Source organism: Miscanthus floridulus, unplaced genomic scaffold (assembly GCF_019320115.1).
Source record: "Miscanthus floridulus cultivar M001 unplaced genomic scaffold, ASM1932011v1 os_2749, whole genome shotgun sequence".
NCBI classification, from domain to species: domain Eukaryota; kingdom Viridiplantae; phylum Streptophyta; class Magnoliopsida; order Poales; family Poaceae; genus Miscanthus; species Miscanthus floridulus.
This window is the reverse complement of record NW_027098488.1, coordinates 1-24,711: the sequence shown is the minus strand read 5'-3', so window position 1 is coordinate 24,711 and position 24,711 is coordinate 1. Positions and strand designations below refer to the sequence as shown.

The window sequence follows — 24,711 nt, the reverse complement described above, 5'->3', positions numbered from 1 at the left end:
TTAAGCGTATATAAAATAAGGCACATTTGACAACATGGGTCGTATAGACAACATGGGCTGAAATATGTTGGGAAAATATTGAAAAAAAAAAGTATATGGACTCGCCCGACCATGTGGATGTGGAACACGCTAACATGGACAAAAGTGTTGAAAAAATCAGTAAATTATTTTGTTACACACAAACTCTGTCTATATTGATGGTATATGACACAGAAAATGCCTTTATGACGTTGTAAATATCGTCACTAGATGAAATTAGACAAGCTGTGTGACATTTTTCGTGACATACAACTTTCAATTGTCATAAAGTCGAAGTACCTAAAACATAATGTCATAAACTAGGTGATACAATGACATTATGACCTATTGTCATACCAAATACGTCAAAAAACCACATATTTCTTGTAGTGTGGCTCAAGTTAGAGTCAATTTGTATGTCCAGGGATTTGACAAGAAAGATCCAGAGAGAGATGAAGTTACATACGCACAAGTTGCAAGAGGGCGGTTGAAGGGTCGAGATGGCGGACTAGAGGGGGGGGGTGAATAGTCTTTTCTAAAACTAATCACGTCGGCTAACCGAAACAAATGCGGAATAAAAACTATCGGTCTAGCCAAGACTACACCCCTCTATATATGTTCTCTAGCACATTCCAAAGATACTAATTATGCAACTAAGGTGCCGGGCTAGCTTGAGCTCGCCTAACCAATTCTAGGAGCAAGGTCACACAAACCTATGCCACTAGTACTTTAAGCGATGAGGGAGCTCCTACAAATGCTAGTAAGCAAAAGCACAAAGGCCACCTAAGCTTACTAGCAATGCTCAATAACAAGGCAACCAATGCCAAATTAGAGAGCGCAAATACTTAGCTACGCAAACTAAGCAATGTGACTAACAAGGTTACACAAACCAAATTAGCCACGCAAGGGAGCTACTTCTATGCTACACAAGCAAGAAGGTAACTAGTATGCTACACAAGCAAACTAATTACAAGAGCAACTACACAATCACAATGTTTATGAAAATAATTGCAAGCTTGTGTAACGGGGATGCAAACCAACGGGAAGAACAAGGTTGACACGATGATTTTTCTTCCGAGGTTCACGTGTTTGCCAACACGCTAGTCCCTGTTGTGTCGACCGCTCACTTGGTTCGGCGGCTAATTGGCATCACCCGCCAAGCCCGCACGTCGGGCGCCGCAAGAACCTACCCCGAAAGTGAGGGTAGCTCAATGACACGCTTTACTAAAGTTGCTCTTCGCGGCTCCCGCGGGGCGAGCACAATGCCCCTCACAAAGCTCTTCTCTGGAGCACCGCACAAGCTTCTTACGGGCTTCGACGGAGACCACCACCAAGCCGTCTAGGAGGTGGCAACCTCCAAGAGTAACAAGCACCAACGGCTTGCAACTCGATCACCTAGTGCCACTCGATGCAACCTCACGATGCAATCGTACTAGAATCGCTCACTCACACAATCGAATGATCACTATCAAGTATATGTGTGATGGAGGGCTCCCAAGCACTCACAAGCATGAACACAAAGTCCCCTGAGGTGCTCAACCCTAGCCATGGCCGAGGGCCACTTCTATTTATAGCCCCATGGGCTAAACTAGCCGTTACCCCTTCACTGGGCAACTGTCGGGACGATCGGACGCTCCGGTCAAATCGACTGGATGCTAGACCTCCGCGTCCGGTCGTGCGATGCACACCACATGTCCCCCCCTTCAAACGTTGTTCATCCGATCTCAACGATCATCTGTTGACCGGATGCAGCAGCTTCAACTGACCGGACACTGGACCCTCAACATCCGGTCGTTTCTAGTAAGCTCCCAGACATGACCGGACGCATCCGGTCGAACGCGATCGGATGTAGTACCAGCGTCCGGTCACTCTCCAGCTCCTGCGTCACCTTGCGTCATCCTGACCGGATGCACCCTCATCGTCCGGTTACTTCCAACGCCAGCATCCGATCGAATGACCGACGCTGCACACTGTCAGCCACAACTGACCGGACGCTGGCACCCAGCATCCGGTCACTTGCGTGACCAGAGTCCGGTCCACACTGTGGGACCTTTCTCGCCTCCTAGCGTCCGGTCACTTGCGTGACCAGAGTCCGGTCCACACTGTGGGACCTTTCTCGCCTCTGTTTCTTCACCGAGTTGATCCACATCAACTCCAACTTCATCTCCTTTGTAAATGTGCCAATACCATCAAGTGTACACCACCATGTGTATGTGTGTTAGCTTTTCACAATCATTTTCCAAAGGGTTAGCCACTCATCTTGCCACACCACTCAATCCTAGTGACGATGCAAAGTTAGATCACTCGAGTGGCACTAGATGACCTATATGCAAACAAGTTTGCTCCTCTTGATAGTACGGCCATATATCCTAAACCCTGTCATAAACTTCTCTATACACCTATGACCAGTGAAATGAAATGCCCTAGGTTATACATTTGCCTTGTGCATTTCATCCCATCTCCTCCAATGTCGATGCAACACATGCACCAACACGATCAACAATGATATGATCCACTTCATATCATCACGTGATCATATTGGTTCATCGATCTTGACTTCACTTGTTTTTCACCGTTTCCTTCGTGCATCGGCGCCAAGTCTTGCTCAAGCTTCACCGCCATGCGGTCCATCACTCCAAAGCCTTCGACTTGCCCTTCACGCTTGCAACTGGTCCATCAAGCCAAGTCTTGTCTTGATCTTCTCCACCTTGATCACATGACTCAATGTCATGTCTCATGTGCAATAAGTTCCTTCATCATCACATGTGTGAGCTTTGCAACATCTCTAAGCCATTTTCACCTTCATGGCATATGTTGCTCACACACATGTTCTTGTGGACTAATCACCTGTGTATCTCACATAAAACATAATTAGTCCACCTAGGTTGTCACTCAATTACCAAAACCACACAAGGACCTTTCAATCTCCCACTTTTTGGTAATTGATGACAACTCTACAAAGTTATGGAAATTAAGCTCTTTTGGATTCATGTTACTTGCCCAAGCAATTTACCATGTGTAAATGATTTTGGACAAGTACCACAAACCCAAAATGGTAGTATTAGCTCCCCCTACATATGTGCTAGAGTATTTAATTTGAAGCTTGCATATATGCATAGATTGAAATTGTGGGAGAGTAATTACTACCGAATGATGCTAAGGTGTATAGAATAAACCTTTGAAACGTGATACCAATCGGAGTTGCACATTTAAGTTCATCCTTAGCACCATGGTTAGCTAGATAACACTTGGAAATAAAATCACTAGATACCTCGTGAGATCAACATTAAAAGCAAGGTACTAGCATTACTTGTAAAGCATACCAAGTGTCTAGCTATCATCCTATGCATGCTAGTTTTCATTTCATCAATCAAATTCTACAACTAGCATACATCACACAAGCATGCATATTGAATTTAAGAACTTATGCAATGCAAGCAAGCACATGAATATGCATATATCAAATGCAATCAATCAAAGTTCATGAGCTTGCTCCCCCTACTTGTGTGCTTCTCTTGTCCAAGAATTTTATCCATCTCTTTTGTCTAATGTTGCTACCTCTTTGTCCATGTCCATGTCCAACTTCTATCTTGTCTCTCCCCCTCATCACTTTCATATCTTTGTACAATCTCTCCCCCTTTGTCATCAATTTCCATATAAGGTGTGCTTCTTATTGATGCAAAGGTATGCACTTTGGGGTAGATGATTGAGGCTTGAATCTTGCATTTTTTATGGACATCACTTGATTGTTGGAATGACACCACTTGTAGATACCACTTATAACTTGTACCACTTGTATCTTATCATTCTATGCATGGGTCATCCATTTGATATACTTGAGCTTTTGTAGGTGAGGGATGCATTCTTCATTTGATGATCACTTAAAGTTGAGGATCACTTGTGGAACCATCGTCTTGCATGGTTGATACCATATGTATATGTGATACTACTTGTATGAAGTGAATACCACTTGAAAGAATTTTTTAGTATGGAACCACTTGTTGGATTTATCAATAAAAACCATTTTTTTGAACATTTGCTATCTTCATGAGTACTACTTGTAGGATATCACTTGTGGGTTGATCTAAACATCACTTGTGAATTCTTGATGAAATACTTGAGTCTAGATACCATTTGAGACATATAAACTTGATATCCATTTGCATTGTTGTCTTGTGCTTGTACTCTTATCATTATCATGAGCTTCTAATATTGACTTGAATTAAATTGATTTGCCTAATCTATCAAGTCTGGTTTGAACCAATGACAAGCTTCTTCACACCTCTTACAAGGGTTATCTTGCCAATGTTGTACTTGTCACTTGTTTACAATCCAAATTAAGTCAAGTACTTGGGTTCACTAGCTCATGAACAAATTCATATATTCACCACTAGATCAAGTAATCATTCAAGCAATAGTGGTAAGCTATGAATTTAAACATTTCATTTGTTATGCATGATCCTATGAAGCATGAACTATATGCACTAATCGCATATTAGTAAGGATGAAATGATCATGCACATTACAATGATATCTTTGCTATGTTGGAGTAGAGGATAGTCACATAGATTTCAATACATTACTCCAATAGCAATGTGAAGTCCAATTATAAGCTTAGTGAAGACCAATAGATACCATTTTGAATTCCGTTCTTTATCCATATGAGATGAGTACCACTTATGATCAAGCGCACTTTCTTGTTGTGGTTTGGCTTGCTTCATCTTTTGATCTTTTCTTGCATGAGAGCATCAATGTGAGAATACCACTTGAAATACCATGGCTAGCTCTCTTTTGGGTGTTGCTTGCTTTTCTTGATCAATCATTTTGATTGCTTCAACTAAGCATCTTAAATGCTTCTCGGATCACCACTTCCATGTTAGCCTTCCAAGTACCACACTTGGTTTACCTACTCATAGGCGGCAAGCCCCTACACTAGGGAGAAGTGACCTCTCTCCAAAAACCATGATTGATACTCACTTGAAATAACTTGATTGATTGATCCAAGTGAAGAACTTAACTTGATGAGTAACCTTGATTCCTTCTTTAAGTCCTTTTCTTTCTACTTGTTTAAGTCCTTTTCTTTCTACCAAATGATATCCAATCATATCTAGAACTTAAACTTCATTTTCATCTTGAGTTTGATCTTGATCTTCCAATTTGAGTACTAAAAGTGTGCAAAATACACTCCTCAATCAAATGGCCTTGTACTCTTTTCTTGTCATGCTTCTAGATCATCTCAAAACCAAACATAGGTACCTCAATCACTTATAAACATATTTCCAACTTGAGGACCTTTCAATCAAAGTGACTCTAGATCAATCCAATATATGTCACTTTTCTGGCAGATTTTGTACTCTTCAAAGAAGTAAGCATATCTCCCAAAGTACAAATCCAAATTCCACGAAATTTGGTGGAGATGAGCACTACTAAGTTATCTAGCATAGGTAAAAATTTGAGCTTCATTTGACTTCTAGATTGCTACCATATTTCAATTCTTCAACCACTGCTACATGCTGAAAACTGCTGCACTATAGCTGACAAGAACTACTCCAAAACCGTAGCATTTCTTATCCAATTTTTATGAAATTTCTACAGAAACTCATACCATAAGTATAGAGAATGTACACCAATTTTAATGCCAATCCAATAGGTTTTGATCACTCAAATTTGGCTAAGATCACAGCTAGCTCAGATTCTCAATTATAGGACAGATTTCAACACTTGAGCTATTCTTCATCAAATATGAATCAAACTTGAAGCTAACTTGTTTGAATACTTTCACAAGACATGTATCCATTCAAACCACTTACAAAATGTCATCTTATGAACTTATCCAACACAAATCAATCCAAACTTGATTACTAATCAATTATGCATTCAATCATCTTATAGCAAGCAACATTGCATATTTATCCAATTCAATCAACTTATATGCACCCAAATGAAATGATCAACAAGAGATATACCTTGGTGAGCTCATGATCATTCAACTAGCAAGCTTCAACTCAATTATTTGCAAGCTATCAAATATTTCCAATGAACCACCAACAACTTGAATTTGACACTTGTATGTTGTAGCACATTTGGACTTCACTCAATTTTCACTTCGCATTGGGTTTGGATGTGCACTAGGCTTCATATCTTGACTCAACATATGATGATCAATATAAAATCAATTGAATCAAGTCTCCAATGCCAATGGTACCTACAAACAATCATCCACTTTTTGATGGTATCCAAACTAGTTTGGGTCCTCTCAAGTTAGGAGCAACATACTTAGGCATAGCCTTAGTATGAGTAGCGGGATATTTTACAATAGCAACCATAGAGGTACCATTACCATCCTTTCTAAGCACATTATTATCAACAATTGAAATAGGCTTAGAAATATCACCTAGGGGACATGAATGTGCCATGTGTCCCCTTTCCCGGCATGAGTAGCACTTCCTCTTTGCTTGAGCCTTTTCTTCCTTGCTCATGTTGTGCTTCTCATTGCCTTGCCTCTCATGGATTGCTTGAGCCTTCTTCTCAAGCTTGTTAGGACACTTAGAGGCAAAGTGTCCCATACCTTCACACTTGAAGCACTTGATGTGAGCATAGACTTTCTTCTCATCTTCATTCTTGCTCATCATCTTAGCATCTTGAATTTGCATTGGATGCCTTGCCTTTCCACCCCTTCTTGTTTTCTTCTTCTTTATCATCAAATCACCACCATCTTCATGGTTGATCTTGATTTGCTCTTGGGGTGTCTTCTCTTGCTCAACTTGTGGCTTTGGTTGAGGCTTCACTTGTTGCTTCACCAATTGCTTGGTTGGGCACATTGAGGTAAGATGACCCCAAGTGCGGCACTTGAAGCACTTGACATGCTTGAGCCTCTCTTCTTCTTTCTTCAACTTGAGCTTTTCTTCATTGGGGCGACCATTTGCAAGGTGTCCCGTTTCTTGACACCGGTAGCACATGGTGTGAGAGAGCTTTCTTTGTTGTAGCTTCTTCATCTTTCTTTCTCTCTTTCTTTCGCCCTTTGTCATCTTCTTCTCAAAGCCAAGGCCACACTTGTCACCATAGTTTCTTTGAGTCTTCAACATGTGCTCAAAGGTGACTTTTGAGTTGTAGCACCTCTCTAACTTATTGCTCAATTTCTTCACTTCACTTTTGAGCTCAATGTTCTCCTTCAAAATGTTAGTCTCACAAGACATAGAAGTAGAACAAGCATCTATATGTGAAGAGCATGGCATATCTAGTAAATCGTCACAAGAGGTGGATACATGCTTCTTGTCTACATCACAAGGGTTAGCAACATTTTGCAATTTATCATTTGATCCATGTGATGAGGTCTCATTATTTTTAAGTTTCTTTGTAAACACTTTAATGAGAGAAGCATGTTGTTCTAATAATTCATCATGAGATGCAAGTAGTGTCTCATGATTCAATTTTAACTCATCAAGTGAAGATTTATAAGCATCAAGCAATTTTTTATGATCTTTACAAGAGTTCTTTAGAAATGAGTTTTCATTTTCTAACTTCAATGTTTTAGCTTTCTCATTTTCTAAAGACATAGTCATTCTAGCAAGTCTACTAACAAGCTCATCATATGAATCAACATGATCAACCACATTATCATTTGATACCTTAGTGTCACCTTGTGACATGAAGCAATGTGGTGTAGTGGATGGGCTTGTAGTAGCATTACAATCATGGCTTGAGCATGAACCATCATCATCAAGATCACCACCAAGTGTGCTTGAGGTAGAATCTTCATGTGCAACACTTGTGGCATCATCATCAATCTTGTCAAGTGAACTAGTAGTGGATCGATCATCATCATCCTCACTTGACTATGAGGTGGAGCAATCTTCCACAATGACCAAATTGTGGTTATGCTCAACACACTCATGTGCCTCCTTCTTGGACTCATCATCATCATCGGAGACCATCCCATACTTCTCATTGAGATAACTCCAAATCTCATGGGCGGTCTTCATATCAATGATCTCTCCAAATATGCAATCATGCAAAGATCTATACATGATGTTAGTAGCTTGGATGTCGAGATCTAGGAATTTCTCATGTGCTTGAGTTAGATTATCTTCATCCAACACATGAGAAAAGCCTACATCTACCATCCACCACATTTGAGGACAAACATACTTAAAATTGCATATCATCCAATTTTTCCATCGTGTAAAGTGTGTGCCATAAAAAATGTATGGACAATCACTTGAAGGATCTACATCTAGCCCATTAGATGCCATCCTCTCGGGTCGGTGAAGACCACAAATGAGAGACCGGGCTCCGATACCACTTGAAGGGTCGAGATGGCGGACTAGAGGGGGGTGAATAGTCTTTTCTAAAATTAATCGCGTCGGCTAACCGGAACAAATGCGGAATTAAAACTATCGGTCTAGTCAAGACTACACCTCTCTATATATGTTCTCTAGCACCTTCCAAAGATACTAATTATGCAACTAAGGTGCTGGGCTAGCTTGAGCTCGCCTAACCAATTCTAGGAGCAAGGTCACCCAAACCTATGCCACTAGTACTTTAAGCAATGAGGGAGCTCCTACACACGCTAGTAAGCAAAAGCACAAAGCCACATAAGCTTACTAGAAATGCTCAATAACAAGGCAACCAATGCCAAATTAGAGAGCGCAAATACTTAGCTACGCAAACTAAGCAATGTGACTAACAAGGTTGCACAAACCAAATTAGCCACACAAGGGAGCTACTTCTATGCTACACAAGCAAGAAGGTAACTAGTATGCTACACAAGCAAACTAATTACAAGAGCAATTACACAAGAACAATGTATATGAAAGTAATTGCAAGCTTGTGTAATGGGGATGCAAACCAATAGGAAGAACAAGGTTGACACGATGAATTTTCTCCCGAGGTTCACGTGTTTGCCAACACGCTAGTCCGCGTTGTGTCGACCGCTCACTTGGTGGTTTGGCGGCTAATTGGCATCACCCACCAAGCCCGCACGTTGGGTGCCGCAAGAACCTACCCCAGAAGTGAGGGTAGCTCAATGACACGCTTTACTAAAGTTGCTCTTCGCGGCTCCCGCGGGGCGAGCACAATGCCCCTCACAAAGCTCTTCTCTGGAGCACCGCACAAGCTTCTTGCGGGCTTCGATGGAGACCACTACCAAGCCATCTAGGAGGTGGCAACCTCCAAGAGTAACAAGCACCACCAGCTTGCAACTCGATCACCTAGTGCCACTCGATGCAACCTCACGATGCAATCGCACTAGAATCGCTCACTCACACAATCGAATGATCACTATCAAGTATATGTGTGATGGAGGGCTCCCAAGCACTCACAAGCATGGACACAAAGTACCCTAAGGTGCTCAACCCCAGTCATGGTAGAGGGCCACTTCTATTTATAGCCCAACGGGCTAAACTAGCCGTTACCCCTTCACTAGGCAACTGTCGGGACGACCGGACACTCCGGTCAAATCGACCAGACACTGGACCTCCGCGTCTGGTCGTGCGATGCACGCCACGTGTCCCCTCCTTCAAACGTTGTTCATCCGATCTCAACGGTCATCTGTTGACCGGATGCAGCAGCTTCAACTGACCGGACGCTGGACCCTCAGCATCCGGTCGTTTCAAGTAAGCTCCTGGACATGACCGGACGCGTCCGGTCGAACGCGATCGGACGCAGCACCAGCGTCCGGTCACTCTCCAGCTCCTGCGTCACCTTGCGTCATCCTGACCGGATGCACCCTCAGCGTCCGGTTACTTCCAGCGCCAGCATCCGATCGAATGACCGACGCTACACACTGTCAGCCACAACTGACCGGACGCTGGCACCCAGCGTCCGGTCACTTGCGTGACCAGAGTCCGGTCCACACTGTGGGACCTTTCTCGCCTCTGTTTCTTCACCGAGTTGATCCACATCAACTCCAACTTCATCGCCTTTGTAAATGTGCCAACACCACCAAGTGTACACCACCATGTGTATGTGTGTTAGCTTTTCACAATCATTTTCCAAAGGGTTAGCCACTCATCTTGCCACACCACTCAATCCTAGTGACGATGCAAAGTTAGATCACTCGAGTGGCACTAGATGACCTATATGCAAACAAGTTTGATCCTCTTGATAGTATGGCCATCTATCCTAAACCCTGTGTTAAACTTCTCTACACACCTATGACCGGTGAAATGAAATGCCCTAGGTTATACCTTTGCCTTGCGCATTTCATCCCATCTCCTCCAATGTCGATGCAACACATGCACCAACACGATCAATAATGATATGATCCACTTCATATCATCACGTGATCATATTGGTTCATCGATCTTGACTTCACTTGTTTTTCACCGTTTCCTTCGTCCATCGGCGCCAAGTCTTGCTCAAGCTTCACCGCCATGCGGTCCATCACTCCAAAGCCTTCGACTTGCCCTTCACGCTTGCAACTGGTCCATCAAGCCAAGTCTTGTCTTGATCTTCTCCACCTTGATCACATGACTCAATGTCATGTCTCATGTGCAATAAGCTCCTTCATCATCACATGTGTGAGCTTTGCAACATCTCTAAGCCATTTTCACCTTCATGGCATATGTTGCTCACACACATGTTCTTGTAGACTAATCACCTATGTATCTCACATAAACACAATTAGTCCACCTAGGTTGTCACTCAATTACCAAAACCACACAAGGACCTTTCAGCGGTTCTGTGCTTAAACATCTTTCGGTCATCAAGGAGATCGTTTTAGATCTACAGACTATGGAGGTAGATTATGATGATGAGGATTTGGGTGCCATTCTTTTGTGCCCTTTGCCTTGTTCTTTTGCAAACTTTAGAGATACTCTGTTATCACTACTACACAATCTTCATCATTGCCAGTTCCAAATCCCTCACCACCGCTGGTTTTGGACCCTTGGCGGTGAAAACTAGTTGTTGGTGATAAGAATGGTCATCACCACCAATTCGTGTTACCAATCGACGGAGATTAGGATTTCCATAAATTCCAAAATTTGGTCAGAAAATAGCTAAAAAATTTGTTTTAATCTTGAGAAGTTCCCACCATCCAGCCGCACTATCGCAAGTCATGTGATTTTCTCACAAAAATCCACGCTTTATGTGGTGGTGGGATTCAAACCTCACGTGTAGCTACTCTAACCACTCCACCCCTAAGTCACTTGTGTCTATATGGCACATTCATTCCCCTAGTACACTATTACAGAAAGTTTAATCACCACCGCGGCTTTCACCAACGGTTTGGAGACAACCGGCGGTGGTGTGTATCACCGCAACCCATGGGCTGAGAGGTCCTCTCTGGCCGAATAACCGGCAGTGATGGACATTTTTGCCATGGCCCGACATATGATCCGACGGTGAACAAATTACCGGGCTTAGCCATCGTATCGTACGCCGGACCATCGGTAGAACACTTATCACCGTCGGCCGTTGATGCGACGTGTGACGCACAGAGGAAGCATCAGAGATAATAAGCTTTCACCGTCGGTGCCAAGATGGATGGGTGCTCCACCGTAAGATCTGGCGATGACCTTTATGTACCCCCATCGGTTGATCGTATGATCCGGTGGTGGAAATCACAATAATTGAAGACATCTTCCCTCCCTTTCATGTTGGCGGTGATAAGAAAGTTTTACCACCGTTTTGTTCGGACACTGAATATCATAGTCTATGATCCGGCGGTAATAATGGGTATCACCACTGGCTGTCCAGTTAACCCGGCGTTGATATACGGCTACAAGAGCAATGAAAACCCCATTTCCCTCTTCTTCTTCACTCGGTTAACTTTTCATCGGCCACGGCTCCCCAAACCATTTTTTGTGACCGCCACACTAGTGAAGGTTGTAGATTTTCGAAGGATGTTCTATATTAGGATTTCCATAAATTTCAAACTTGGGTTAAAAAAATTGCTAAAAATTTCTTTTAATCTCGAGAAGTCCCCACTAGCCAGCCGCATGTTCGCAAGTTATACAATTTTTTATGTCCTCACATCATCCAAGTATAATACCAGATGTAGGCACAACACTCGTAGACAGGCTGACAACAGCCAAGGCAGCAGCGACCATGGCACCACTAGCAAAAGCCATCATAGCTCGGCGCCGCCCATCGTAATATCCACCCTCGCCGTTGGCTACTGGCCTTACTAGGTGTTTGGAACATTTGGCAGTGGCCTCTGTCACCATGAGGCGCGGCTCGGGCAGGGAGGGGCGGTTAGAATATCTCGGTAATAGATCAAGGTTGATACGGTGTATCCTTTGCTTGACTCTCAAGGAAGAATGTACGGCTCCATCTGATATAGGATAGGATCTCCTAGTTGTTATTGTTTCCTTTGTTGTAAAGATTAGATGAGATAGAGATCTTGTAGATTGACTTGTTGTACAAGATGTAAGCCACGCTAGGGGCTCTTCCTAGCCATATATTAACACGAAACCATGAGTCTAAGAGGGCATCACGTTCAACCCATTCTACATGGTATTAGAGCCTGTCTTCTCCACAAACTCATCAATGGCTTCCTCCTCTGCTCAACCTGTGTTGTTCTCCCTGATAGGCTCCCTGATAGGTTGTCCAGTCACCAAGAAACTAGCCAAAAACAACTACCCACTATGGAAGATGCAGGTCCTTTCCGCTTTGCATGGTGCCCAACTCGCCCACTATCTCGATCCTAAGACGGTGGCACCGCCCAAGCAGATCCTCAAGACCGCTAAGAAGCCAGATGAGTTGATCTCCAATCCTGAGTATGAAACTTGGGTGGCCAAGGATTAGCAAATCTTCAATTACTTGTTGTCCTCCATCTCCAGAGAGATCATGGTGCAGGTTTCCACCTGTACCACTATCGTTGAGTTATGGAAGGCCATCCATGACATGACCTCATCGCAATCTCGCGGCCAGATCATCAATATGCACATGGCGTTGGCCACTGCACAGAAGGGTTCCTCCACCATCGCTGATTTTTTCAGCAAGATGAAGTCTCTCGTCGACGACATGGAATCTATGGGAAAGAAGCTGGAGGATGAAGAAATTGCATCTTACATCCTTGCTGGCCTCGACATCGAGTACAATCCGGTTGTCTCATCCATGGCAGCACGCGTTGAGCCGCTGACCCTTGGCAAACTCTACACCCAACTAGTGAGTTGGGAGCAGAGAATAGGTCTCCTGCATGGCGGCGGTTCTAGATCCTCCGCCAATTCTGCTTCACGTGGTGGTCATGGTGGCTTCAACCGTGGCGGTGGTCGCGAATGTGGTCGCGGCAACAACGGCAATGGCAGTCGTCCTCAGCAAAACTCCACCGACCGTCCCACATGCCAGCTTTGCAGCAAGGAGGGACATACCGTGGTGCGCTGCGTCAAGCATTTTGACGCTTCATTCACTAGACCATAGGAGCAGCAGCGCATGGCATCCTCCACCATGGCGTCCTACGGCGTCGATACAACTTGGTACACTGATACCGGTGCCATGGATCAAATCACCAGCAAGCTTGAGAAGCTCACTGCGCGTGATAGTATCACGGCAGCGATCAGGTGCACACCGCCAACGGAGCAGGTATGAGAATCAGTCAAATTGGTCGAAATTTCGTTCATACCCCAAACCACAACCTTGTTTTAAACAATGTTCTTTACATTCCTGAAGCCAACAAAAATCTTGTTTGCGTTCATCGTCTTACATCCAATAACAGAGCCTTTATTGAGTATCATCCAAATTATTTTGTGATTAAGGACCAGGAAACAAAGAAGCCTCTTCTTAGAGGGAGTTGTGAAGGTGGTCTTTATCCATTGAAGTCTAGGCCTCCACCAAATAAAAGGACGTATGGCACCGTCAAAGCTTCTTCCTGCAGATGGCATAGTCGGCTTGGCCATCTGTCGTTTGCTGTAGTTCAGTAGGTCCTTAGCAAGAGTCATATCCCCTTTGTTTCTGAGTCGAATAAAGACACTGTATGTGATGCTTGTCAAAAAGGCAAGAGCCACCAGCTGCCCTATCCTAGATCTATAAGTGCTTCATCTAGTCCTCTAGAACTTGTTTTTTTATGTATGGGGTCTAGCGCCTACTTCTGTAGGCAAAACAGTTATTATGTGAGTTTCATCGATGATTTTAGCAAGTTCACATGGGTTTATTTGTTGCGTCAAAAGTCTGATGTTTTCAAAAAATTTCATGAGTTCCAAAATATAGTTGAGCACCAATTTGATAGAAAAATCATCACTCTGCAAACCGATTGGGGAGGGGAATACCAGAAGTTGAATGCATTCTTTCAATGGATTGGCATCTCCCATCATGTGTCCTGTCCCAATGTGCATCAGCAAAATGGCTCAGCTGAACGCAAGCATTGCCATATTGTTGAAGTCGGTCTATCACTTTCTGGCTCATGCCTCCTTGCCTCTTAAATTTTGGGATGAAGCATTCATCACTTCTACCTATCTTATCAATTGCCTCCCTAGCAAAGTCATCGATGGTCAAACCCCACTAGAACGCCTTTTTTCATCAGCAACCCAATTATTCCTCTCTTCGCACTTTTGGGTGCGCATGTTGGCCTAATATTAGACCTTACGACTCCCAAAAATTACAGTTTGGTTCCGAACAGTGTGTGTTCTTGGGATATAGTAACATGCACAAGGGCTTCAAGTGTCTCGACATTGCTGAAGGTCGTGTTTATATTTCTCGGGATGTTGTTTTGATGAAAATGTTTATCCTTTTGCCAAACTCCACCCCAATGCCGGAGCACGTCTTTGATCTGAAATCCTTCTTCTTCCTCATCTAGGTTTGGGGACAACGATTCTTCTGATCCTTTTGATAATGATTCCCTGCGCACTAATCAGTTGAATCAGATTGAAGATTCTCTAGAAAATTTGGCGCCGAATGACCCTACTCCGGCAACTAACGAGTGTGGTTTCATGCTCCCACACTCCTTTCCGTTTTTAGCAGGGACCAGCGTTGATCCTGGGGATGATTTTTCCTGCTTCACCGACCGGATCCTCCTCGGATTCACCGCCCACTGCATCAGCGCCTGCGGCTCCTGCGCTTCCCACGTCGTCGCCCCGTTCCACCTCTCCGCGTGTGCCATCTGGGCCATCTGGGCCGCATCCGCTGCACCAAGCTCCAAGCATGGGGGGACAAGGAGGAGCGACATCTTCCTCGGGCCCGCTGCCCGGATCCTCTATGCCCCATGCTTCAAGGTCGCTCGAGGTGGGATCTGGTGCGGCGGCCACACCGGTGCTCCCGGGATCCTCTACGCCGTCTACTCCTACACCATCTTCTGTGCCATCACCACCTCCACAACAACAATAATGACCCACTACTCGTTTGCAACAAGGTATTCACAAACCTAAAATTTACACCGATGGTACAAATACACTATGGTCAGCTTGTCACTACTTCTGAAGGTCCACCTAATTTACAAAGTTCTCTAGCTGATAAGAATTGGAAGCATGCCATGGATGTCGAGTTTGATGCATTACATAGAAATAAAACTTGGCATTTAGTTCCACCATTAAAAGGGAAAAATGTGATAGATTACAAATGGGTCTATAAGATCAAAAGGAGGTCAGATGGGAAGATGGATAGATATAAGGCGCGGTTAGTAGCAAAAGGATTCAAGCAAAGATATGGCATAGATTTTGAAGACATGTTTAGTCCGGTGGTTAAGGCAGCTACAATCAGGCTTGTGCTTTCGCTTGCTATGTCTAGAAATTGGTGTCTAAGGCAGTTGGATGTACAAAATGCCTTCCTACATGGTTATCTTGAAGAAGAGGTGTATATGAGGCAACCACCTGGTTATGAAGATAAAACCAAACCTCATTATATATGCAACCTTGACAAGGCTCTTTATGGATTGAAACAAGCGCATCGGGCTTGGTACTCACGGTTCTGCAATAAACTTCAGAGTCTTGGTTTTGTTCCATCTAAGGCCGACACCTCTCTCTTCTTTTATCGAAAGGGAAATTATGTTATATTCATGCTTGTTTATGTTGATGACATTATTGTGGCTAGTTCTTCATAGGAGGTTGTTTCTGCTTTGCTCCATGATCTTGGGAAGGAATTTGCCATCAAAAGGAGACTTACATTATTTTCTTGGGATTCAGGTTCAGAGAAAGAAAGATGAGCTATTGTTGACACAAGAACGATATGCATCTGACATTCTTAAAAGAGTCGATATGCAGCTTTGTAAACCTGTGAAGACACCACTTGGCACTGCCAAAAAATTATCAGTTACCAGCACTACACCACAACACCAAGATTAGCGATGGACGGTCTGACACTAAAAGCAGCTACAGCGACAGACAATCTGACACTAAAAAGTTATAGCGACAGACTTCTGCAGACGCTATAAGTCCTGTCGCTGAAAATCTTTAGCGTCAGACAGTCCATTGCCCTGAATTTTTTTAGCGACAGATAGTCTGCTGCTACACTTTAGCGACAAATGCTCTGTTACTAGACATATACCGACAGATCATCCAATAGTACATGTATTTATAGCGACAGATTGTTCTACAAGACTATATAAATATATAAAAAAAATAAATACAATGAGAAAATATGTAGTACATATCATACCCAGATTCAAGCTTAAGGTCCATCACATAAAGATATAGAAACACATACATCACATAGAGATCAATACATATATAACATACAATCTTGTCTTGCACAGTACATCATCTAGATCGAAGATGTTCTAAACCCTGAATAGTTATGATCAAAAGGACACGTGTCATAAGAGCACAAGAATGTGTAACAGGCAAACTTGCTTCCAATTATAACTTAGAATGCAAGTGACTGGAAGCCTAGAAAAGGTGAAGAACTAACTGTGAGAGGCCACCCTTTCAAGGTCAAATTGTTCCCCGCCTGATTAGAGCCTGCCAAACATGAAAACGAAGATGGAAAAGTATGTTACAAACATAACAGTGCAGCCCTTGCGTTGTTCGAGAGAAAAAAACAGTGCAGCCCTTAAAATCTCCATTAGACATGCAGACTGAAGAATATCCCAAGGTTATATTTTTATTTTGAATTCTACATTCAGCAGGGCTTTAGTTGTGAAAAAAACAAGTGACTGTACTAAACAGAAGCATCAAATAACAAGAGAGTTCGATGTTAGACACCTGATGCTCCAAATAGTGATCCATCTGCACCTGCAGCTCTCAGGTTCAAAGCTACATTTGTTTCTGCCTTCATATCCTGATAGAACTTCCCCCATCAATTATGGATATTAACAATAGAAGGATATAATATCTGAATATAAACTATCAACCTGTGTTGATCCCAGAAGTGGCTGGCTCCTGACCAGAGCTTGCAGTAATGAACCAGACACGCCACCAGCTGATCTATGGAAGATTTGCCTAATAACAGTTGGAAGAAAGCCAAATCAAATTTGACAAAGGTTTGCACTAGATATGTCCTCACATGTAAATGCTACAGAATAAAATGGAGTGGACGGTACCCTGAAGCTAGAGATGATCTTGCAGGTGACTTTAGAATTGAGGTCGGGTCTGATTCCAGTAATGGGCCAATGCTTTCAGTGAGCCTTTGCTGCATTATAAATAAAACAGACCATTTTATATTCAGTGTACAAATTAGCAAATATTGAAGCAGCTGTGGATAATAAAATTGAGAAAAATACCTTCATAAAAGCCTCTTCTGAAAGATCCCTCTGAACAGTAATTTTCATCCTATCCTCATATATCTTTGCAGATAAAGCACTTGCAGCTGTATCATTTTGTCGCACGGGAGGATCAACAGCAACAGTACCATTCTGGGCACTAGTTGTAAAATCAGTGTTTTCACTGCGCTGCTGTTTGCTTCTGCTGCCGCCGTTGCTGCTGCTGCTCTTGCGGATGCTGTTGTGCTGTGCATGCTTCTGTAGCAAGAGTTGCTGCATCTGGATCTGGTGCTGTGATTGTTGCTGCTGCTCCCGTGCTTTAATCGACTGTGTGGGCATAAATTTATATGCCATCATATAAAGGCGCACAAGAGTATAAGACAACACAACCGGCAAACAAAAAGTCATAGTTACTTCCTCCGATCACATATATCTATAACTTTGACCTAAGTCATAAAAAGTCAAACTTCTCTAGCATTGACCACCAACATATTATTTCAAATGAAAAGAGTTATGAATTACAAAAGTAGTTTCTATAATGAGTCTAGTAAAGTTGTAATGTCAAGCTTGTCTGGTTAATCTATATAATTTAGATTTTATAGTCAAAGTTAAAAAGCTTGCCCTTAGGACAAACCTAGATGGATTTATATCTTTGATTGGAGCTGCATAATGTGTAATTAGGCTGCATTGAGCATGGTCTATGGCAATTTTAACTAGATGACAAATAGAATTACTAGCAAATAACATATAAGTAAGAAATATATGTTGAACGTTATGATTACAAAAGTAACAATGTGGACATCCATTCCAATTTCTTTTTGACTAGTCTATCTTTAACCATGTAATTAGGCACTTACAGGAGCTTGCTTCGAGGAACCAATGTCTTCTGCCATGGGTTCCAGTCCTCTATGGTCAGATGCAATTCTGCCACCATCCTATACAATACAAGATCAATAAGAATGTCAGCAGATAATCACATTAGTCGAGCAAACAGAAGTGCAAAAGAAAATGAAAATACCTGCACTTTGGTCTCATTTTCACCAAATTCTCTCTTGACTTTTATACCTAGAATGCTCCTCCTACAAAAATTGACGAGGGCCACACATCAGGATGAAAAATAAAACCCAAAACGTAATGAGTATCGTCACTCAGAGAGGGAAGGGGCTAGAGAGGGAGGGAGGGAGAGAGAGACCTCGTTGACTCGTCCACAGCCTAGCTTGTGATCATCCACTTCCATATCAGAGTCAGGATCATGTCGTTCATCTGGATCATCTTGATCTTCATCTGGCTGTACATCAAACATGTCCAAAAAGAATCAGGTTTTGACTTACCACTTCCAATAGAATACCAGGGCAAAGTCAACCAACACTAAAGATCATTTGTAAAGTTACATTTCTGATAGCTTAACACTTGTTGCCAATCACTTATGTAGATAGTTGAAGACTTGAAGGATAAAACTAACTAAATTAAATTATCAATCATCCAATTTTTGTTCATGTTGGCATAAATGATATATGTTCAATTCAGCATGATAAGTCCTAACATTCAGACTGATTGAGGCCATGGAGAATAACACTAAGCTTGAAAAATAGCATCAAAGTGTGCTTCAAATAAAAGAATATTCTGTGGCAAAAGCTACTCTTAATTTTTAACTATAACGCAGGTCTCTGGTACATGAATAATTCAAATGAACTGAATATCAAACAAAATATGGATGAGAAGAAATCCACAAAAAATGTGGAAACTGGAATGTGTGCACTATCTTCTCATGCCACCTCAGCTGAGAAGCATAGCACATGCATGTATATCACAACATTGAAACACATAGCACGTCCACTGTATCAACAGGTCAAGTCACTACATAGAGCAAGACAATGTTGAAGAACAACATAGACACTAGTTCATTTGTATTTGTAGTAGAAAAAAAGGATCCAAGCTTCTACCATCGTTCCAGCTTTGGTCGACAAGAAAAGAACAATGTTCTAAAAGCAGATCTATTAGACATTATACAAGGAACAGGTGCCCACCATGTTACCATGTACTGAATGCTATCCAATCAGTACTGAGCAGTTAGGGTCTAATTTCAGTTACTAATATTTAAAGCATATAAGAAATAATATAATGACTGGATATAGGTATCACTACCAATATTCTTTTAGGAGTCTGCATCTGGTAGAGATAAATCTACCACGAACTTTAAAATAAATGGAAAACACACATCTAGCACTCATGAGGGGACACACACAATTATCTTACTAGTTATAACAGGATGCTTAGTCGCTCACCTCAGCTACTTCTCTTGAAACTTGCACAAATATTCATGTTGCCTAAATTCAGACTGGACACCATTATCTGCAAACATTAGCCTATCAACGAACAATACACAGGGACAGGGGGGAGGATAGATAATCAAAACATTAGAACGCGAATTGCTCAGTATTCTACTCAGGTTGGTTTTAACACCACCCGACATTGGAGCCAAAGAAACACAAATCGAAAGAAAAGCACAAAACTAACACAGCAATAGACCGCAAATAGTCAAATCGGCCCGAGGAACCATCCAATTTGAGGAATTAACACCCCAAATCCTGGAGGCGCTAGGACAAGCCGAAGGCTGTAGGCGTAGGGACGGTAGAGCGCCTGGATCGAGCAGAGGTTGTAGGCGTCGGCGGCGCTAGACGTGAGCACGACGAGATGGCCCTCGGGGCTTCAGGATCCGCGTGGTCTCGGTGGCGAGGTCAGCCGGGCGCATTGGCGGCGTCGATGGGCGGCGTACCGCGAAGACGAAGTCGACGGAATGACGCGTCGAACGGCAGGGCAGCGGTCGTCCCCCGCGACGACGAGCTTCGAATCAAAGGAGATAGGCGGGTACGGCGTCGGCTACTCTCTTCCTCGAGGCACGGCCTGCTCTGCAGATGGCACAGTATGCGGCTCGTGGCCACCACGCCCTCGGCCGCGGCCTGCGCCACCTGTGGGTGTGGGCGCCGGGAGGCAGGGGCACGCACGGCCAGTCCTTGCCGGTGAGGCCTGGTAGGAGACTTCGCGAGCTCCACCGTGCGCCCCTCATCGGTTGTCATCAGATAGCCCCAGCACGACGCCCCAGATGTGGAGGAGCACGAGGGGGAGAGGAGGTCAGCGTCGGTGAGGGGAGGATTGCTCGACGCCGTTGGTGAGGGCGAGGGGGAAGATCCGGCGAGATTTGGGGCTGGCCGGGCGGGGCGCCATTTGGGAGAGGGAGAGGGCGGTTGGCGCACGGGCAGGTTGGGCGCTTCTAGATTTGGGATTTGGGCTAGGGTTTTTGTACTCGTGGGCCAGGCCAATATTTGGCCGGGAGATGAATGTAAACGGGTGCGCGAGATGAATATGCGCGCGAGGGTGGGGCCCATTTATTTTTGGCGACAAACAATATACCTCATTTTAGCGTCGGACAGTTAACGTTAAATATGAGTACCTATGGCGACAGACAGCAAATCGCTAAATGAGGATTTAGCATCAGATTGTCTGTGAGTTATCTTTAGCGTCAGATCATCCATCGATAAAAAAAGTTTTAGTGTCAGATGTCTGACGGTGATATGGTGTTGTGGTGTAGTGCAGTGGAACACAGTTGGGAACAGAGATTCTACCGAGGTACAGGAGTATTGTTGGCGCACTCCAATACTTGACCCTAACACGACCAGACTTATCTTTTTCAGTTAACAAAGTCGGTCAGTTCCTCCACTCTCCAACTACTGTTCACTGGGAAGCTGTGAAATGTATTTTAAGATATGTACAAGGAACAATCGGTCTTGGTCTCAAAATTAAGAAATCTGACTCTATGCTTGTGAGTGCGTTTTCTGATGCAGACTGGACCGGTTGCCCTGATGGCAGGCGTTCAACAGGTGGCTTTGCTGTTTTCCTTGGTTGCAACCTGATTGTCTTGGTGTGGCAAGGAAGCAGGCGACGGTCTCTAGATCAAGCACAGAAGCTGAGTATAAAATCTTAGGGCCAATGCTACAGGCTGAGGTAATGTCGGTACAAAAAGTTACTTGATGAATTGGGGTATCTCACATCCTCAAGCTGCATGTTTATGGTGTACAACCATTGGAGCCAATTATTTATCAGCTAATCCGGTGTTTATATGCTTGTACTAAGCACATAGAAATTAATTTTCACTTTGTGCGAGAGCAAGTTGCAGCAAAGCGTCTGGATATCAGATTTATTAGTACTACTAATCGGATTGCCGATGGCTTCACTAAAGCAACTTCCCGAGAGACAAACTTGTCAGGGGTGTTGTGATTGTCGGGGCGTGTTAGAATATCTCGGCAATAGATCAAGGTTGATACGGTGTATCCTTTGCTTGACTCTCAAGGCAGAATATGCGGCTCCATCTGATATAGGATTGGATCTCCTAGTTGTTATTGTTTCCTTTGTTGTAAAGTTTAGATGAGATAGAGATCTTGTAGATTGACTTGTTGTACAAGATATAAGCCACGCTAGGGGCTCTTCCTAGCCATATATTAACACGGAGCCATGAGCCTGAGAGGGCATCACGTTCAACCCATTTTACAGGGGCTACTGCCGTGGCTGGGATGCACACCGTGCTCATGGGGAGGAGTCGAGCAGTCGTTTGTGTACAATTGCTAGCTCTTGGCTTTTCTAGTTAGCTATTTGTTGCTTCTACCCGTGCTGCAGATTGCATTCTCATTGCAGTGACGAACTGTTGCTATAACTAGGCAGTAAAAGCAGGTTTCCGTAGTGGTTTATTTCTCACATTGTAACTTCCTTTTTTGGACCACTCGGCCTGCATCTTCTAACTTATGAGGTCCTTGGACGCTTTGTGTGCATGTGACCTTTGGCATGATGCTCTTGCGTAATTGTGATATTTCCAGTGGTCCTTTGCCCCCACAAAAACGTGTTGAGCATGCTACTCGTGAAGAACAAGTGCATTATTTCTTTCTATATGTGAAACATGCCTTTCCCGTGAGACTACGTCATATTTCGGTATGTTGTGTGAAACATGATTGAACCAAAACCGACATTAAAAATAATTACCATAATGATATGATAAGGACGTCTGTCCCATGACTCCTGTTTTGATGCACTCTTGCAAAAAAAAAAGAAAAAAAATCACCGTCCACTCCTTCCAGACCCCATGGTGCCTCCCATCTTGCGCATCCCCCGCAGCGACTCATCCGCCGCCGGTCACTGCGCCTGCTGCCGGCGCCTTCTTCCTGTCCCCTGCCAGGTGCCTGCGCCTGCGGCCGGCCCCTTCCTCTCGGCTCGTGCCCAGCCAGAGCTCCCCAGCAGCCTGCGCCATATCAATGGCCTGTCCTCGTCTTCCCATCCGCCCGCCTACGATGGCGGCAGCCCGCATCTCTGTCAAAGCTCCCCAAAAGCCTATCCCGGCCGCCCCCTCCGCTTGCCTCTAGAAGGGGCCTTCGCATGCCCATCCCACACTTGTGTTGCGTCATACGGAAGAAGAAGGGTGAAAAATGCATGTTGTAAGCCTATGTTTCATATGTTTTATAGGTATGTTGCAAATGTTTCATAAGGATATTGCAAAAGTAGATCAGGATGTTGCATATGTTGCAATGATTGTCCACGTATGTTGCAAGCTTCTGTTCCAATGTTTCATCCATTTTCTAGATGTATGTTGCAAGTGTGTTTATTTGGATGTTGCATATGCTTCACACATATGTTTCAAGTGTTTCATCCGATGTTGCGTGTGTTTTACAATGATTTTAAGGTTTTTTTGCAAGTGTTTCAGATGCATGTTTCAATTGTTTCATCTGTCTTGAGACGTATGTTACAAATGTTGTATCTGGATGTTTCAAAAGTAGATCGGGTGTTGCATCTCGTGCCCTCCTTGCCTTCAACTGCCTCGCCTAGGTGTCTCCACCTTCTCTCGGTGCCAGCTAGGCATCAGAACCAGAGGCGCGGGTGGGGCCACCCCCTCCCTTTCTCGATGCTTGTGGCGCATCGTGGGATGGCGGCGCGGCTGAGGGATGGGTCACCGCGAGTACACAAGGGCGCGCGCTTCTTGTGTTCTGTTACATGCACTATGGGAGAGGCAAAATTCCCCGAGTGTCGCTGGCTTCCCCAGTGCCAAAAATCGGGCACTCGGGAAAGAGAATCTTCCCCGAGTGTTGCACTCGGGGAAGAATTGCACTCGGGGAATAGAGGCTTTCCCGAGTGCCGCAGAGATCATGGCACTCGGTAAAGAGCAGCACTCGGCAAAGGCCCTCTTCCCCGAGTGCAACACTCGGGGAAGATCGGCACTCGGCAAAGAAACATGTTACTTGACGGTCCACCCCACCGACACCGTTAAAACTTTAAAAACAAAAATTCTTCCCCGAGTGCCTTCCCTAACACTCGGGGAAGAGGCCCTTTCCCGAGTGCCAGGACAGGGCACTCGGGGAAGAGGCAGCCTTCCCCGAGTGCCCTGTCCTGGCACTCGGGAAAGGGCCTCTTCCCCGAGTGTTAGGGAAGGCACTCGGGGAAGAATTTTTGTTTTTTTTTGTTTTTTTGCCTCATTTTTTTGTGAGGCCTTCCCACATTATTTAAAACTCCATGTTCAAATTTAGGACAATTTTGACTTTTTTTTTATATTTCGTTAGTTTTTTTTCGTTTCGTTGAATTTTTTTGCATACTTCGAATTTGAACCGCAGGTGCATGAAATAATGGAATTTGGTGATTCAAAAAATTATATTAATGATATTTGGTGTATGTTGAGGCCTTATCCAAGAACTCGCATGAAATGTCGAGCATCTTGTTGACGCAACATGACGAATAACTTGTGGGAAAAGTGTTTTTAAATTATATAAAATCCGAACGAAGTCCGAAAATCACGAAACTTGTCTGGGCACTTGTTATCAAAAAAAGGGGGGAGAGGGAGGACTGTTCATGGGATATAGAATGGAGGTTAAGCATGTAGAGGCTATGATAAAAAATCGAGAAGGTTTCGAGCAAGTTGCGATGTCGATGCCTAAAACTTAGACATCTCCGCATGCCTCTACAGGTGATCACATGCGGAGATGTGTGGGTTTTAGGCATCCGACGTCGCAACTTGCTCAAAACCTTCTCAATTTTTTATCATAGCCTCTACATGCGATAACACGACGCCCAGACAAGTTTCGTGATTT

At 43.8% G+C, this 24,711-nt stretch overlaps 1 protein-coding gene and 1 non-coding gene across 2 annotated transcripts; one reads left to right on the top strand and one right to left on the bottom strand.

The window, feature by feature from the left end:
* The first annotated feature begins 13,005 nt into the window (after positions 1-13,005).
* Positions 13,006-13,142, top strand: LOC136535393 (small nucleolar RNA Z247). The gene has a single exon (XR_010778985.1). It is a non-coding gene; the product is annotated as a small nucleolar RNA Z247 (small nucleolar RNA).
* Positions 13,143-16,649: 3,507 nt separating this feature from the next.
* On the bottom strand, positions 16,650-22,943 carry LOC136535392 (transcriptional corepressor LEUNIG-like). The gene is made up of 9 exons (XM_066527673.1): positions 22,776-22,943; positions 18,783-18,878; positions 18,448-18,525; positions 17,612-17,917; positions 17,432-17,520; positions 17,243-17,330; positions 17,094-17,169; positions 16,801-16,850; positions 16,650-16,676 (listed from the first exon to the last, which is right to left on the bottom strand). The coding sequence occupies exons 1-9, from the start codon at positions 22,941-22,943 to the stop codon at positions 16,650-16,652; spliced, it is 978 nt and encodes a 325-aa protein (XP_066383770.1).
* Positions 22,944-24,711: the final 1,768 nt, after the last annotated feature.

Excerpts from the sequence above, each read along its gene's own strand:
- LOC136535392 (XM_066527673.1), bottom strand. The coding sequence starts at position 22,943 with ATGCGGGCTGCCGCCATCGTAGGCGGGCGGATGGGAAGACGAGGACAG. Across the intron at positions 18,526-18,782 it reads GCTGTGGACGAGTCAACGAG|GATGGTGGCAGAATTGCATC; the intron begins GTCTCTCTCTCC and ends TGTATTGTATAG. Across the intron at positions 16,677-16,800 it reads TGAAAGGGTGGCCTCTCACA|GGTTTAGAACATCTTCGATC; the intron begins GTTAGTTCTTCA and ends ATAACTATTCAG.